Source organism: Excalfactoria chinensis, chromosome 2 (genome assembly GCF_039878825.1).
Source record: "Excalfactoria chinensis isolate bCotChi1 chromosome 2, bCotChi1.hap2, whole genome shotgun sequence".
NCBI lineage: Eukaryota > Metazoa > Chordata > Aves > Galliformes > Phasianidae > Excalfactoria > Excalfactoria chinensis.
In genome coordinates this window covers 91,117,331-91,133,460 of record NC_092826.1, presented here as the reverse complement: position 1 = coordinate 91,133,460, position 16,130 = coordinate 91,117,331, and the positions used below count along the sequence as shown (strand labels likewise).

The 16,130-nt window shown below is 36.6% G+C and overlaps 1 protein-coding gene across 3 annotated transcripts in view; it reads left to right on the top strand.

Annotated features, from left to right (window-relative positions):
• The window catches only part of CNTNAP2 (contactin associated protein 2), a 624,497-nt gene that overhangs the window by 542,085 nt on the left and 66,282 nt on the right, over positions 1-16,130 (top strand). For all 3 annotated transcript variants that reach the window (XM_072329823.1, XM_072329822.1, XM_072329821.1), the window contains one exon: positions 14,389-14,482. In XM_072329823.1, the coding sequence (XP_072185924.1) occupies positions 14,389-14,482 (94 nt within the window). The remainder of the gene's footprint in view (positions 1-14,388; positions 14,483-16,130) is intronic.

The following is a 16,130-nucleotide window of genomic DNA, read 5'->3' as shown; positions in this document are numbered from 1 at the left end:
GATTCATTTGAATCTTATTAAACTAGATGCACATACAAGAATAGGGAAATTAGGAAACCCATATTAAAAATAAATAAATAAATAAATCCAGAAATAACACCCTTACTGTATCCTGAAAAAGCTTTCCATCCAATTTTGTTTTCCATAAAAGGGTGGTTTGTTACTTATCTGGTCACATAAATGAGATAGGAACAAAGATGAATCTGTTAAGTATACTATTCACTTGAAAGTGAGTACCACTTTCAAATATAAAATATATATGATAGCAATATAATTTTTCTCAGCAACCAGAGGACAGATCATAAATTATGGCTTTTCTCTCACAGATGTAAGCAGTGAACATTTAAGTAGACTTCTATTTCCCACTATATTCTTCTCCAACCTGAAGAGTAGCTGGTTTGCTTACTTTTTAAGAAGACAGCTTGCTTGCCAGGTGCTGTTACTCACACTTCCACATTTTATAAAAGTGTCACAAGAATGATCTATTTCTCATCAAATATTCAAACCAAGAGCACTCAGTATTTCTGAAGTCACTATAGCAAGTTCTTGCTTAAAATATGTCTTTCTAACGTGCTATAATATCACAGTGACAGAAAGATTAAAAAAATAAATCTGCACTGAGGCAATAAATTGCTACCACATGAACTACGTGCATCAGTTTTTTCACAGTTCTCATAGTAAAAAACTTGTTATTTCGAAGTATGAGATGACTTCATCCAGTGCTGGGAACCAGAACATAACTGATAATTATTTAAAGTCAGAGCTACTCTTTGGCCAATTGGACTTTGAGTTTGTCATCTGAAATCTGGGAAGAAAACTCTCTAACTCCAATCTGATGTTAGAAGGTGGCATTCCTTTATTCCTCACAATACTTACCAAGCAACTCAATAAATCAAGCGCATGTGTGCTCTTACAGTTCAGGTTCTGCATTTAAACAGCTAAGACACACATATGCAATACATTGGCATACATATTTATTTTTTACAAAGAACTCCTTAATATTTGCTAATGTCCCTCTGTGCATATGAGGTTGCATCTAAGGTGATCATACAACCACCTGCTTCCTCCTTTTTATTTCTCCTTCATCTTCATCACAGTGGCCAACCTGATAGCTGTTTTTCCACAATTTGTCAAATTTCCATTGCTTGTTATGCAACTTTCTTTCTTGATTCACTATAACTCAAAACAATTTATATGGAACTCAAGAAAAAGTTCTTGCACCAGGTGGATGCTAGGACAAAAGTGTTATTGTAACTTCAGTGCTTCTCTAAGGCAGGATCTTTGTGAAAAACAAGGCTGATTACAGAAAAAGTAAAGCTAAAGTGAAAAGTTTTAGAACTATATTGATTTGTTTTACTAAATTATTGTATTTCTTCTTAAGCAATAATTTGTTCCCTATTGCTAAGCCAACCTATATCAAGTTGAGCTTCAAAATAAATACATCCATAATATTGTATATCCACAACATAAATACAAGAACAAATTTTTGTATTGTGAATTAGTTTCATTAAATTTATACCCGTATTCCTAATATGCCAAGACAGTCAAGACTAAAGGTAGAAGCAAACCCCTCTCAAATGGGTTTTCCATTTCAATTTTCTAATTTATTGAATGCAGACAAAACAATATTTAGTTACAAGTTACATAACACGCTCTTACTTGTGATGCCAGTGGTGTGGTGCCAGAATAAAGATACATGGTTGATTTAGTTATCAGGAAAGAAAAATGACCTAGATTCCAAGACAAAGATCTGTACATTTTCTTTTGCTAAAATGAAGTGCACAAAACTGAGATTGGCTAATAATTCCTCTCTTTCACCTCAACTACAATACCAAATACTTGTAACCATAAAACTTCATTAATTTACCTGTGAAAAAGAAAATGCTGAGACTTACAGATGTAGAACGTGTTATCCCAGTAAATAACATTTCAAAAGCTGAGCTTTAGTTTTCAGATGGCAAGCTTTATTTTGTTTGTCTTCATTAGAAGGCTTTGTGGTTCAGCAGAGATCTCCTGAGTTGTGCCTCCCTTAGTCATCAGGGGCTGCAACTGCAATGGAATCATTCAAGACTCAGAGGAATACCATACATTAATTTATTGGGAGCTTTCTAACAATAACTAATACTTGGAGGTAAAATTGGCTATTAACTATTAATAAGCGTTAAAGGCAGGAGTATTTTGGCACAAGAGTTATATCTATGCTAAAAGTTCTAAGACAATATCTAAAATGGATACTACAAAGAGCGAATGAAGAAAATAAGATAAAGAAAAAAGAGAAAATGAGGAGAGACAGACCGATAGACAGATAGCAAACACAACACACCAAAGTAGTTCACCTCTCCTCAATCCAGTGATATCTTACTGTCAGAGGGTACAGATCTTCGGTAGTGTCAGGTCATCCAAAGGTATGATGGTCAGTTGATGACAATGACAAATGTACACATTCTCTTACTCATAGTCCAGAGTGGTCAAAACTGCTCCTTGGAATCAGAGCTTCTAGCTTCAGGGGTCTGAGAAGTAATTCTTCTGTTTCCATCTCCCAGGCCTTACAATTTTTTCTGTTTTCATCTTCCAGGACTTAAAACTTAAAGTAGCAGAGATGAGGAAGTAGGGAGACACAAGCTTGTATCTTGCCTTCACAGGATACAGTGGTATCATCTCCCAGCTTTCCTGTATCAAGCTGAAAGTATTTGCTCACAGGCCAAGTCTTCAGCCAGAAAATATTTCTGAGTCTTCCCATCTTCCCACTCAAGAGCAAACAGCTTCTGGCTCTGTCCAAAGAAATACTTTTGAATGTAAAAGAGTCCACAAAGCGTTGCCGATTGTCTCATGTTAATTGAGACAATGCATTCCTTACCAGTCTCAGACAGTAAGTTCTGATCCAAAGCTCACTATCTCCAAAAGAACTTCCATTGACTTCGGTAGGTTTCAAAGCCTGCTTATTGTTCCCTTGAACAAAAGCTATATCATTATGTTGTATAACAAACTAACCAAAAAATGTATAAAGTGTTTTTGGTTCTCAACACAATTAGATCAAACCTCTCTATTTCCATGCTAAAATACTTTTACACATTTTCAATAGATCTCCAGTTCTTCATATCTTCTTTAAAGTCTTTTCTCGTTATGAGTCATATCTTCTAATGTCCTCTTTTTTACAGAAAAGTATTAGATTTGAGCAGTTTCCACAAGACCAACTTTCCCAAGCCCAGCTGTATACTTCCAGGATTAGCAGCAGCCTCAGAAGACCTTATCCAAGGACACCTGACAGTTCCCACTTTCATTCTAGAACAGTCTGGAGAACTGTATTAGAGAGGATTTAAACAACAATAAAACATGATCAAAATACAACAGGATGTAGTGGGGAAATATAGGTGGTAGGAAGATGTTTAGACTAGATGATCTTGGAGGTTTTTTCCAACCTTGGCAATGCTGTGATTCTAATACCAGTTGTTGACCATGCAAAGTGAGCAGAGGCTTCATAGAAATCTTGGCCTGATCTCCACTGTTCATAAGATTCAGAATAATCCTAAAAATGTGTTCTAGTCTCAGCTACTTGTGAGATTCAGAATAGCATTGAAAACGTTTGTACAGATCTCCCAGATCTCCATTTCCCAGTTTCACCAGAGGCAAGCAGTAGAAATATCTGGATTCCATGAAAAATGATTACTGAAAATTTGCCCCTGACCCAGCTGAAACCCAGAAGAAGCAGAATTTTTGCAAGTCTGTACTCTTATTTCCATTTTGACCTCTTCTGCTTTGCACTACAGAAGTAGGAATAACATTACAAACACTAAGATACTTTAAAAATAAATTAGATATATCTAATTCAAAACTAAGCTGAAGTGTAAAATAAATGGTAAGCATAATAGCAATAACATAAACAAGTCAAGTAGAAGGACAAAGTCTGCATATAGTGTTGAGCTCAAATACAATGAATATATCCATGTAATTAAAGAATAAGTTTTGGTCTCATTAAAGTGGGCAGGAAATTTCTCACAGACTTAGATGAAGTTATTATTTCACCTACTATCAGTATTATGGTGTAGAATCATACCTAACAATCTTGTTTCATATGTTTTGAAGCTTGAAAAGAGTGCAACTGAAATCTTGCTTTAACACAGGCCATAAAATTTCAACAAATGATACTCTGTAGCTAACCCTAAAAGTGATGACAGTAGTGTGACACATTTTCTAGAAATGTTCTATCATGCTTTAAAGACTTCAGGTAATAGAAAATATACCATCTCCTTTGACCATATCTTCCAATGATTAAGAGTAAACACTGCAAAGTATATGCAACTAATTTACATTTTAATTCATTGAACATCAGCATTTAATTTTGAGAACTTTATATCTATGCCTGATAGATTATAGTTGTTTGGTCAGATGTCATTCCTCCTCACATATTCTTAGGGATGCTAATTAAAACACCTTTTCACCTTGTCTGTAAGAAGCTAAATAAATTGAATTATTTTATCTTGTCATGAGAAGTCTGATATTTTTGAGCTATAAAATTAATTACTAACTCTTCTTCAAAAAATTGTTTCATTTTGTCTCATTTTGAAAATGTTTGCCCTAGGACTAGATGTGGTAATGGTAGTTATATCACCAAAACATCATTATTTATCAATTTCCTTCATTTTGTAGGCAAACATACATCCACAACATACTGTGGGGTAATGCAAAGATTAATTTAATGACTGATTTAGCTAGTATTTAGCAAGCTTAAGTGAGGTGGGGCATAATTTGAAATAAACCAGCCAGACAGTATGCACAAATTATGTAGCAGTTGAACTGAACATATCGAGGACATAAACCTCATGAAATATGTAAACCATAGCTAATATCTGACTGTAATCTTCTTTTTCTAATAATCAGAAAAAGAAGCAGTGTATATAGAAAAAGAAAATCATTTGTTCCATTAATAGCAGAGATTATCCTTCTAAAATGAATTATTTAAAATTCCTAGAGATACTTTATTTCTATAAAGTATTGCCATACTGCAATATATTACTCAAAAGGAGAGCAACAGAAAGGCAAACACATCATTTTCTAGAGCAGAGCTATGAAATACATCTGCTTGTTTAATGCATTAGCACTCAGTTTAGCCATAGCAACTAAATGCAACTAAGCTCTTGTACTCAATCAGAAGTCACAAGAAAATTTTCATATCTCAGAGCTGAAAAAATATGACCATGTAATATAAAAAGCTATTGATATGAGACATTTTGAAAATAAATCAGAGCTTATACTGATCAAGTAGATAATTCCCGTAACCTTTCCAAATGTCCTTTCCAAATATAAAGAAATAGAAACTCTGATTTTCCTGAGACAAGTGATAAAGAGCTCCACAAGGAGCGCTGCAATACAGGACCTGTCACTCACCGATGCTAATTAACTGACCAGTGATACCAAGACTGGAAGCTGTCTGAGTTATAGTGACCATGCAGTGATGGAATTCACACTCCTTAGGAATACAGGACAGAGGAAGAGTGAAATCAGGTGGCTTAATTTTAGGAAAGCCAACTTCGAGTTTTACAGGTGTTTAGTCAACAAAACCCCCTGCGAATCTGTCCTTGGGGACAAGGGAGCAGAGAAGAGCTGGCAAATCTTTAAGGAAGCTTCTCTTAGGGTGCAAAAGATCTCCACCCCCCAAAATGCAGCACATCAGGAAAAGAAGGCAAGAGAGTGGCAAGGCTGAATTGAGACTTGCTTTACAGGTGAAGAGCAAGAAGAAAATGTACAGGTAGTGGAAGTGGGAATAGATAGCCTGGGAAGATTATGGGAATGCTCCTGGGGATGCAGATCAGCATGTTGCGAAGGGATAAGGCCTAACTGGAACTGGATTTGACAAGGGTTGCAAAGAAGAAAAATAAAGGCACTGTATAAACAGGTACATCAACCAGAAAATGGCCACATCAATACATACAAGGAGAAGGCTGAGGTACTCAACAATTTCTTGCTCCAGTCTTCACTAACAACTGCTCATCACACAGCCCTCCAGTGAATGGTTCAGAAGGTAGGGAGTGGGGCAGCAATGTCTCTCCCTCTGTAAGCATAGATCAGGTTTGCAACCATCTGAGAAACCTGAACATCCATGTTTCATATATTCATCAATGACATTACCAGGGGGATTTAGCGTACCCTCAGCAACTTAGCAGATGACACCAGGCTGTATAGTGCAGTCAACACACCTGATTGACAGAGTGCCACCCAGAGAGACCTACATAGACTTCAGCACTGGGTGCAAGAGAGCTTTATGACGTTCCACAAAGCAAAGCCAAGTGGAAGGTCTTGCACCTGGGTTGAGGCAACACGCAGTATCAATACAAACTGGGGTATGAAAGGATAGAGAGCAGCCCTGCCAAATGTGACTTGAGGATACTGGTGGATGGTAGGGGTTCCCTTGCAGCCCAGAAAGCCAACTGTATTCCAGTAGTTTCAAATTAGAATAGGGGGGATTTATAAAGAGGTTGTTTCTACAATAAGAATGGTGAGACACTGGAAAAGTTTGCTCAGAGATGTGGTACATGGTCCATCCCTGGAGACATTCAAGATCAGGCTGGATGGGAATCTGAGCAACTTGATTTAGCTGTAAATATTTCCATTCACTGCAGGAGTGTTGGACTAGATGACCTTTAAGGGTCCTTTCCAACTCTAATGATTCTGTGATTCTATAATGTATTTCCAAAGCTGAATGTGTGCATATTCTCCTTACCCTGTATGATTGCTGTTTTGGCATCAATTTTTATTCATGTTAAAGAAACAAAGAGATAACAAAAGTATCATTATTTACTTCATTCTAACATTAAACCTAAAAGCATCAAACCTCAACATGAAATAGGTTTTTTCCATTATATAGCAGCACGTTGGGCAAATTAATGACCTATGAAAGTCATCTTTAGGTAGACCTCTAACTTAAATAATATGGAATTATATTGCTTCCATTAACATTTGATGCAACTCATCTATTAAAAAAAAAAAAAAAAAAAAAAAAAAAAAAAAAGCAATAAATGGTCTGCAGATATCTGAAAGAAGCAACAGAGTTTCAAATGCAGGCAGCAGGGGTAAATAGTGTCCCTTTTCCCATCAGTGCCTCTGATACATTTAGATTTCCATTTAAAATTTATCAAAATGTTTAATGTTTAGTTTTTTAATTGTTTTTGTTTGCTTTTTACATTGAGGCAAATTACATAATTTACTCAATAACAATGACCAGAAAAATATAGAAGTTTACTGACATAATGTACTTGAGTATTTAAGCAGATATACATGTTTTCTAAAGTGTATCTATTTTTATTACTGTATCTGTATTTCTTATTTCTTACTTAAATCCTTGGGAAAAATAAAAAATAAAAAAATAAGAAACTGCAGCTGACTTTTAAAAACCTGCAATAGGTTAAGCCAGTGCATTAAACAGGCAAAACAGATTTGAAGTGGCTTGAGTGGAATCTAAAACACTACAGAAATTCTATCTAATTTTGAACTTCTTGCTCAAAACTCAGTGCAAACCTTACATTTGCCTTGCACTGTGCCAGTAAGGTATATGTCTCCTTGTGTTCCAAATGAGCAGTGTGGCTGCAGGTCTAAGCCAGTAAAAAATGGAGTTTATGGTCCTAACTTTTTATCTGGTCTACTATTTATTTACAGCCTCTGGCTTATCTGAGTTCTTGCTCTGATTTGATCTGCAATAACCTCTGTCAAGGGCCTACTCTGGCAGAAAAAGATCAGTGAAATACCAGTGCCACACTAAGGAAGGAGTATGCAGTGAGATTGACTTTGATCATCCTAAGGATTGCCATAACTGCCAACCAAATTTACTCATTTCTGGTTGTATTAAAAAAGATAAAGTATTAAAGGCACCCTCCTGCTTTGTCCTACAGTACTGTTGTGCTCAGGAGGAGCTATGTTTGTATAACCGCACACTGTCTTTTTTTAGCTTGTGCTCTCATGCTTAGTCTATTCTAAATTTGTAAGTATTTTTTAATAGAAACCATCTTATTGTTCTGCAGTATTACAGTGTTTACCACAAAGGGCCATTGTCCAGCACTGAACAAGGTTTTTAATACAGCTGATATATCACTGCAGTAATACAGAAGATAAATACTATGTAGGTTGCTTCAAACATAATGCCTCTTATTTATTTCCATGGAAACCAGAACAGATATAGAGAGCTCAATAATGCTATTTGATAGAGCACAGAACATTATTTTTCAACATAGTCAGCACCATTAGCTATGCATTTTCACCAGCAATGAATAAAATCCTGCATGCCACACTTGTAAAAACCTGCAACAGTGGAGGTGAGCCACTGTCTGTTGCCACTGCTGAAATACACCACCCCACCAGCTCACTATGCTGACATCCACTGTTGGTTCTTCTTAAATCATTATCAGGAGTCCATGAATGTCAATGGGTGCCATTTTTTCCACATGAAGGAATTTTATTACACACCTTCTTTTCATACACACTTCCATGTCAGACTTCATTGTATCCAACTGCCCGTCTGTTATCATCCATTGCATGGCAATGAAATTTAATGGGATAATGACAGGAAGGTTCAACTTCTACTGCCATACCACCAACATCTACCTCTGAAATTGCTGGCCAACATTAAAAAAATGGGAGATATTACTTTCAAAGCAGTCCATGTGCATTGCTAATGAAGATAACACATCCCCTTCATTATTCTGCTCTTACTAAACACAATATTAAAGCTCTGTTGACTTCAGATGTTGCAAGGGTAAGACCTACAGCATTATTATTGCATATCATTTTGAAAATTTTTCTTATAAAATGGCTTCAGCATTAAGAAAAACCTTAGCTTAATAGCATATACTGACAGACTGGTTTGACAACAACACAGATGTAGATACACCTGCACTGAATAAAACGTGTTCATATACATATCTTATAGATTTTTACATAATCACATGATTTTTCTGAGAATGACATGGTTCACAGTATATTTGCCCTTAGATTGACTTGCCTGTTAATCTAAGCACTACTGTTAAGATTAGTAGCATTGTCCAAGTGAACAGTACTTTAAAAGAAATAGCATTTTATTGAACTTCTGCTTAAATCCCAGCAATTTCAGATAAAGACAGTGTGGTTGGTGTGATGTGACTTGAGAGTTGAATCTGCAGTTTCCTCAGAAACTGCCATCTACTTTCATTTGTGTAGTGTTCAAAGCCACACTGTGTGTCTATATTAAGCCCAAAAGGAAGTCAATGGTTTCTTTTTTAAAGAAAAATAGCAGCAATGAAAAATCTTACATGTAACTTAATAACTATATTTTAATATAAATTCATGGCATTATAATTTGTGTATTCAGAGGTTCTATTTAATTTTCATTAAATAACTTAATATATTTTTTCAAATGTCATTTGACACCAGTATTTTATTATGTGTCTTTTATTAAACTGATAGCCCAATATTTCATATTAAGATTGCAGATAGCTCAGTTCCAGCTGCTTAATTGAGTACTGGGTGGCAGTAAAACACAACTTTGGAAAGAATTCAGTGTGGTTTTCTTTAACTCATGACCTCAAAAAATCCTCTTTTAAATTCTTAAAAAAAAAAAATAAAAAAATAAAAAAATAAAAAAAAAAAGGAAAAGAAAAGAAAAGGAAAGGAAAGGAAAGGAAAGGAAAGGAAAGGAAAGGAAAGGAAAGGAAAGGAAAGGAAAGGAAAGGAAAGAAAAGAAAAGAAAAGAAAAGAAAAGAAAAGAAAAGAAAAGAAAAGAAAAGAAAAGAAAAGAAAAGAAAAGAAAAGAAAAGAAAAGAAAAGAAAAGAAAAGAAAAGAAAAGAAAAAAGATAATAATAATAATGCTAGTTTAGAACAAAGAAAAGCAATTAAAGCAAGAGGAACCTCATCACTCACTCACGGCTGTACTGTGGTGCAGTATTTCATGCCTTGTCCCTGGAGAGAAGAGTGCATCCTACATCCCATAAAGTTGGATGTGGAAAGAAATGCAGGTTTTCCCCTTAGTATAGTGAACGGAGAAGTGAGAGACAGAGGCTCCGCTGGAATTTAGAATAAAGATGGGCTAAAGGGGGATAGTTAAAGGTAGTTTGTAGGTTGGAAAAGGAATCTAGAAGTTAGTTCGAATAATAAGGATCAGAGACAATGGGTCTGGGAGAGCAGGAAGGATACAGATAAGGAGTGAGACCTCCCTGAGACATCTGGCAAGGAGGGGATTAGATGTTTTAACATCAGAAAAGGGGTTGCATCTCACTGATAAGATGGTCGATAACAAGAGGGGGGTCTGCATGCTTAAAGAACTATTGAATATGTATCCGAATTCCAGGAAATCTTTGACTATGTATTAGGTGTACCTATATCTGTGCCATGATTTTACAAGTCGGTGTGCAATTTTGGTGGAGCGATCCCCCTTGCATCCGGTGCTGCGCAAAGCTGAAATAAACATACCTGCTTTATAATCAAACTCTGGGTTATTGAGTTTGATTTCCACAAGTCAATAGGAGAAGCCAAAGCTGTCAGTGGAGCAGGCATTAGATCTACTGCTAATCAGAAGTACTTGCCCTGTAGTGATGACAGGGGCAGGAAATAAGTATCAACAACTTTAAAGTGGATATTTATTTTAACCCACAACCAAAACAACCCAAAACTGCAAATAGAGTTGTTAAACCCTTAAAACATTTAATAACTGAATCCATTCTGAAATGCCTGCTGCAGTCTATCACTTCAAGCTTTGTCACAGAAATGTCACTGAAGGACTTCAGTGCATAGGCATGCATGTGGATATTCCTGTGCTTGGCTGTTGTGCTCATGCAGGTATAGATTTCTCATTAAACTGGAAAAACAGAAGACTGAGGAGAGAGGGCAGCACAGCCCTAGAACCCTGTTTTTTCCTCCTTCACCACACTCTGACACCATCCTGTTTCCAAAGACACAGAACTGGTTACCATATGCATAGGTAGCTCTGAAAGTAATGCCTCCTATTTGTTTCTGTGGAAACTTAATGCCTTTTATTTATTTCCATGGAAACTAAAACACTAGAACTCAATAACACTATTTGATAGAGCACATTCTCAGCTATAAAATATTTTTCAACACAGTCACCACACCATTAGATATGCATTATCACCAGTGATGAACTACATGTCATACTTGTGACATGCACATGTCACCTGCAACAGAAGAGGTGATTCACTGTTTCTGTCACCATTGCTGAAATGCACCAACCACCAACTCACTGTGCTAACATTCACTGTTGGGTGTCCATAAACACTCAGCAAGAGCCCATGAGTGTCAGTGGGTGCCATTTTTTCCACATAAAGGAGTTCAGTTACACTCATTGTTTCATATGCACTTCCTTGTCAGATAACATTTTGCCCAACTGCCCCTCTTCTGCTATCTGTCACATGGTAACAAAATTTAATGGAATATTCAAGAAGATTCAACCTCCACTGGCAAACTGTCAAAATCCGGCTTTCACATTGTGGGTCAACATAATATAATGGAAGGCATTACAATCAGACCAGACCTCTTATAATGTCATTATTCTGATATCGGTCATAACTTAATGGTATCTTTTCACTTGTTTAAAATGCAAATAAAAAGCCAGAGAACTGTGTCTGGTAGGACAAAGTAAGGGTTACTTTTGATTCCTGAAGAATTTTTTACATGACCTCAGAAGAGCTTCTTAGCAAACATAGTATATTTGATTATCTAAAATAACTAAGCTTTATGATTTCTATTAGGTATTCTGAACCCAAATTATAGAGCTAGACCTCAAAGCTGTTTTTGTATTGCATGGATAGAAGGTAGCCTAGTATTTTTCCAGCAACCAGTATTGCAAAGAAACAAGCCATAACTTTGCATATCTAATATATCATTTTTATTCTAACTCCAAAAGGGATCGCTCCTCCTAACTTGAGCACCCTCAAACAGAAGCATTACATTTTAAAAGCCAAGCTCATGCATAATCAGCAGATTTCCAAGAACACATATTCTGTCCTTTTCCAAGAAACTGTTTACATAATGTCCCTCCTCCTGGCCTGTGCGTTGTAGCCCCCGCTGGTGGTCATTGGATGAAGGCTCAACGTCTTCCTCCCCATCTGGTGGTCATTCCTGGATGAAGTTAGTAGTCTTCATCACTGTGTCCTTCCAAACTTTGTCTCAGTTTAGAGCATTCCCCTTACCTTGAATGCCTCTGCAGTTACTTATGATTGTTCCCCTTTCCATTGTTCTCTCATTGGTCCCTTCTCTGCTGGCGGGAGATAACTTTCCTTTTGGGATAGCTCACAATAGGGTAGTGCTTCCTTGGGCTAACAAAAAGTTGAGCTAATCAAGCACTTCCAAAAACTAAATGAAATGTACATTGTCTTGAGCTTGAAAAAGCTGAACTGAACAATACTATTAATCTTCTAAATCCTGTATCTTCTAACTCCTCACTTCACATGTAAAAGCTCACAGTGATTTGTCAGTTAAATTAATTTTTCATTTTAAGGTAAATCTTGTGGACACAAGTATCTAATCAAACCCACCAGTCAGTTTCCATGTCATGATAAAATAAATATTTAGCATTCCCTGACTGATTTTGGAAATGTTATTAGTGTTGGTAAGTACCAGAGAACCCAGTAATATGCAGTTTATTTTGTCATATACATGACATGAAAGGAGAATCTAGAAGACAAATTCTGTGCATTAGAATGTGTCAGAAAGAGTACTACTGCAGGTAAAGAAGTCACATGCAGTTAAAATCTTGGCATATGAGAGAGAGGAGGATCAGGTTTTGTGCATCAATCTGTTCATCCATCTTTCCCTAATTACAAGCATCAAAATTCTATTGTGTTGTATTGAACTAGCTAACTAGCTTAATAGTTCTATTACTAGTATAGGCCATTTATTATTTTTCTTCCTCTCCACAAGTTTTTCTTACATTAAAAAAAAAAAAAAAAAGAAAAGAAAAAAAAACAGGAAAAAATGCTTCAGGATAAACTGATTGCTGTGCCATATCAAGTAGTTTCCTATAGAATAAATTATTTAGCTACATTGATAACTTTAGTGTGTACTTCTTAGATTTCTCCATGTGTCATCACAAATAAGAGGAACAGCATTTTCAACAAGAAAATAATAAACATGAAGTGCAAGAATGTACATCATTAATTTATGAATTTTCAAAGAAGGAAGAAGAATGGACAATGCCTGCATTATTCTCAAATTCCCAGACATTCTCATATGGGCAGAGAGTGTAAATCTAAATTTAGCAGTATACAGATGTAAGAGATTATTCTTTTACACCATTGACTAAAAGCTTACTGAAGGACACAGATTCAAGCAAGGTCAAGTTTTGAGAAACCCTTTGTCTGAGGGACATGGGTGGACAAGGCCATGGTCAAGGAGGGAGAGATAAGCTGCAGCTTAATGGCTGGAAAGCAGTCTTTTGCGTGGACATATCTTGAGGAAGATGGTCATCTCAGGGGGTACACCCAGGAATGTCATGTAAGCAGGAAAAAAGGAAGATGCCAGCATGCTGAAGAACAAGAAGGGTTTACCTGAGACCTGCATGCTGAAGAAGATGCCTGCATGCTGAAGAACAAGAGAGGTTTTCTGACATCAGATTCCTCACAATGTGTGCTGAAGAAGAACAAGGTGTCTACCATCAAATCCCTCACTACGGATGTTTGGCTCGCTGACAGACCCTCCTGGACCTGCTACCTGAATTCTGCTGCTTACTCCTGGACTTACCCTGTGGCTCCTTCCTGCTACCTGCTTGCTGCCCAAGGCCAGCCATGCTGCTGCTGCTCTCTCCTAGTGCGCTTTTGCCTTGGACCACTGGAACATCTTGCAATGGGACTGCTGCTGTATCCTGGTTGTGACTACCCCCACTTTACGTAATTCTCACTTTCTTCTATCGCCCACCTCCCCTTCCCTGTCTCCTTAATTAAGATTTGTAATAAAAAGGTCAGATCGACTTTTGAACTGTTGTTGCTTAATCTCTCCAGGTACACATATATCAAAGAACCTCTTCTCCCTCCCATAAATTGGAGTGAGACAACAGGTCCCAGTTGAAAATCATGCATTTGCTTAGCATGCTGTTTTTTTGATTTTGATGTTATTTTTGTTGTTTTAAATAATTATATGGAAGTATGCAAGTACAAGCTGAAATAATTCTACAACAACTGGAAAGCAGAAGTATCCAATGTTGTTCTTTCCAAGCTTTCTGTACCTTACAGATAGCAGATGTAGGAGGAGTATTAACTGTTATTTCCTCTTTATCAAAATGATGCAGAGCGTATCAGACTGAGTTGTATTGGCATAAACTCTGGGAAAGTAGGCCTCATTTGGTCTCACTGTAAGCAGGAGGATCAGTTTGAAATATCCATCACTTTTTTTTTTTTTTTTTTTTCTTTTCACAGATTGATCACTATCCTCCAGCAGCTTATAGTCTGCCAGCAGCATCGGACATTCAGTTCAATTCCCCAAAGGCACTCTTCTTAGGAAAAGTCATAGGTAAGGTTTCATTTTCTACTTGGTTATTTCATTAGGTATTTTCAGAGAACAGTAAAAAGTATAAGCACTTGGGACAATGATATGTGTAACTTTTGCAGCAGGACACTTGCTGGGCATGTAACTGATGTAACCCTTTGTACATTTTCCTTCCCTTAACAAAACTCACCATTATTCCCCAGTGCAGCACCTTCCAGATCAGCTCCCCACATGAACTTGAGAGGCAAGGTATATCCATCTCAAACTGTGTTCTTTTTAGGCCATCCTAGTTTCTATTGCTCAGTTTCTCCACTACTGACCTTTTAAATAAATTTCCAGGGTTACTCACTTCAGGATTCAATTATTCCCACAACATTTACAGCAATCAAGGTACATTTTTCCACTTCTCAGAGAGAGAGGGTATTATTTCCTCTAAGTGCCTTGTAGGGTAATGTGGTTGTTTAAACTAAGTGAAGTGCTTAATTCAGAAAATTGCAGGCTTTTCTTTAATTTGTGCAAGACAGCAATCTGTGAACCCCATGCATCAATTTTTTATGTGGAAAAGCAATTGACCTTGTAGCTAACATGACTTTTCAAAGATAACTTTTTTATCTGTTCTGCTTTTAAAACTTAATGTGTTACAGTCCTGTGAAATAGGAAATCAAAGGTCTTTAAAATGGCTGTATAGCAAGAGAGCTATGAACTCTTTCCTAGTGCTCTCAAAGTCAGTGCTGTAGAAAACAGAAAAAACTACATGGTGTGGTTTTGTTAAGTAACTGGAAATTGTATGTATTTTCATCTCTGGATCAGGGCACTCAGACCAGAGCTGTCTTCATGTTCAGCCAGACTGTTCTTCCATTAATTAAAGCAAGTAGATGTAGGACCTAGGGTGAAGCATTCAGCAACTGGAATAACACTGCGGGCAAAAAACAACCAAAAAACAAACAAACAAACAAAAAAAAAAAAAAAAAACCACCAAGAAGGTGGTTGACACCACTTGACACTTTTCCTCACAAATAATCATTAACAAAAATATCAAGATAAAAATCTATTAATTTGCTTAATGTAATAGTTGTGATCATCTCATTTAATTAATTTGTTTTCAAAGAGGTTCTGTGTGCTTTAAGATGCTCTTTGGAAAGATCTGTGTGTCTAAGAAACTACTACAGTATGACAGTACTGCCTCCTAAATAATCTTAACAATGATGAATTGTTGTTTGAATCCAGCTAAAACTGTCTCTTTCCTTATTATTCTAATGAGCTAATGTTTTAGAAGAAGATGGTGCATGGGCATAGGCATACAAGAGGGAAAATACTCGGAGAAAAATTTACATGAAAGAGTGAAGGGAAGAAAAGGAAAACTAAAACAGTAGAAAACAACACACTGAGTACTGCAAAGTGAAAAGAAGGAATGGAAGAAACACAAAAGAGAAAGTAAGAAACACTGTGTGTGCTAAGCTTAAAATATGCTGACTACATAAAATATGCTGACTACATAAAATATGCTGACTGCAGAGTGAGTAGACAGAACTCTGAAAGGAAAATCACCTCCTGAATTGCTGAAGCAGCAGCACAGTCAGGCAACCACACAGATGCAACTCTGACACAGAATGCAGGTCTAGACTTTGCACTGATTCTTTTTAAGCTGAATTTTTAACCCATTCACAGCACA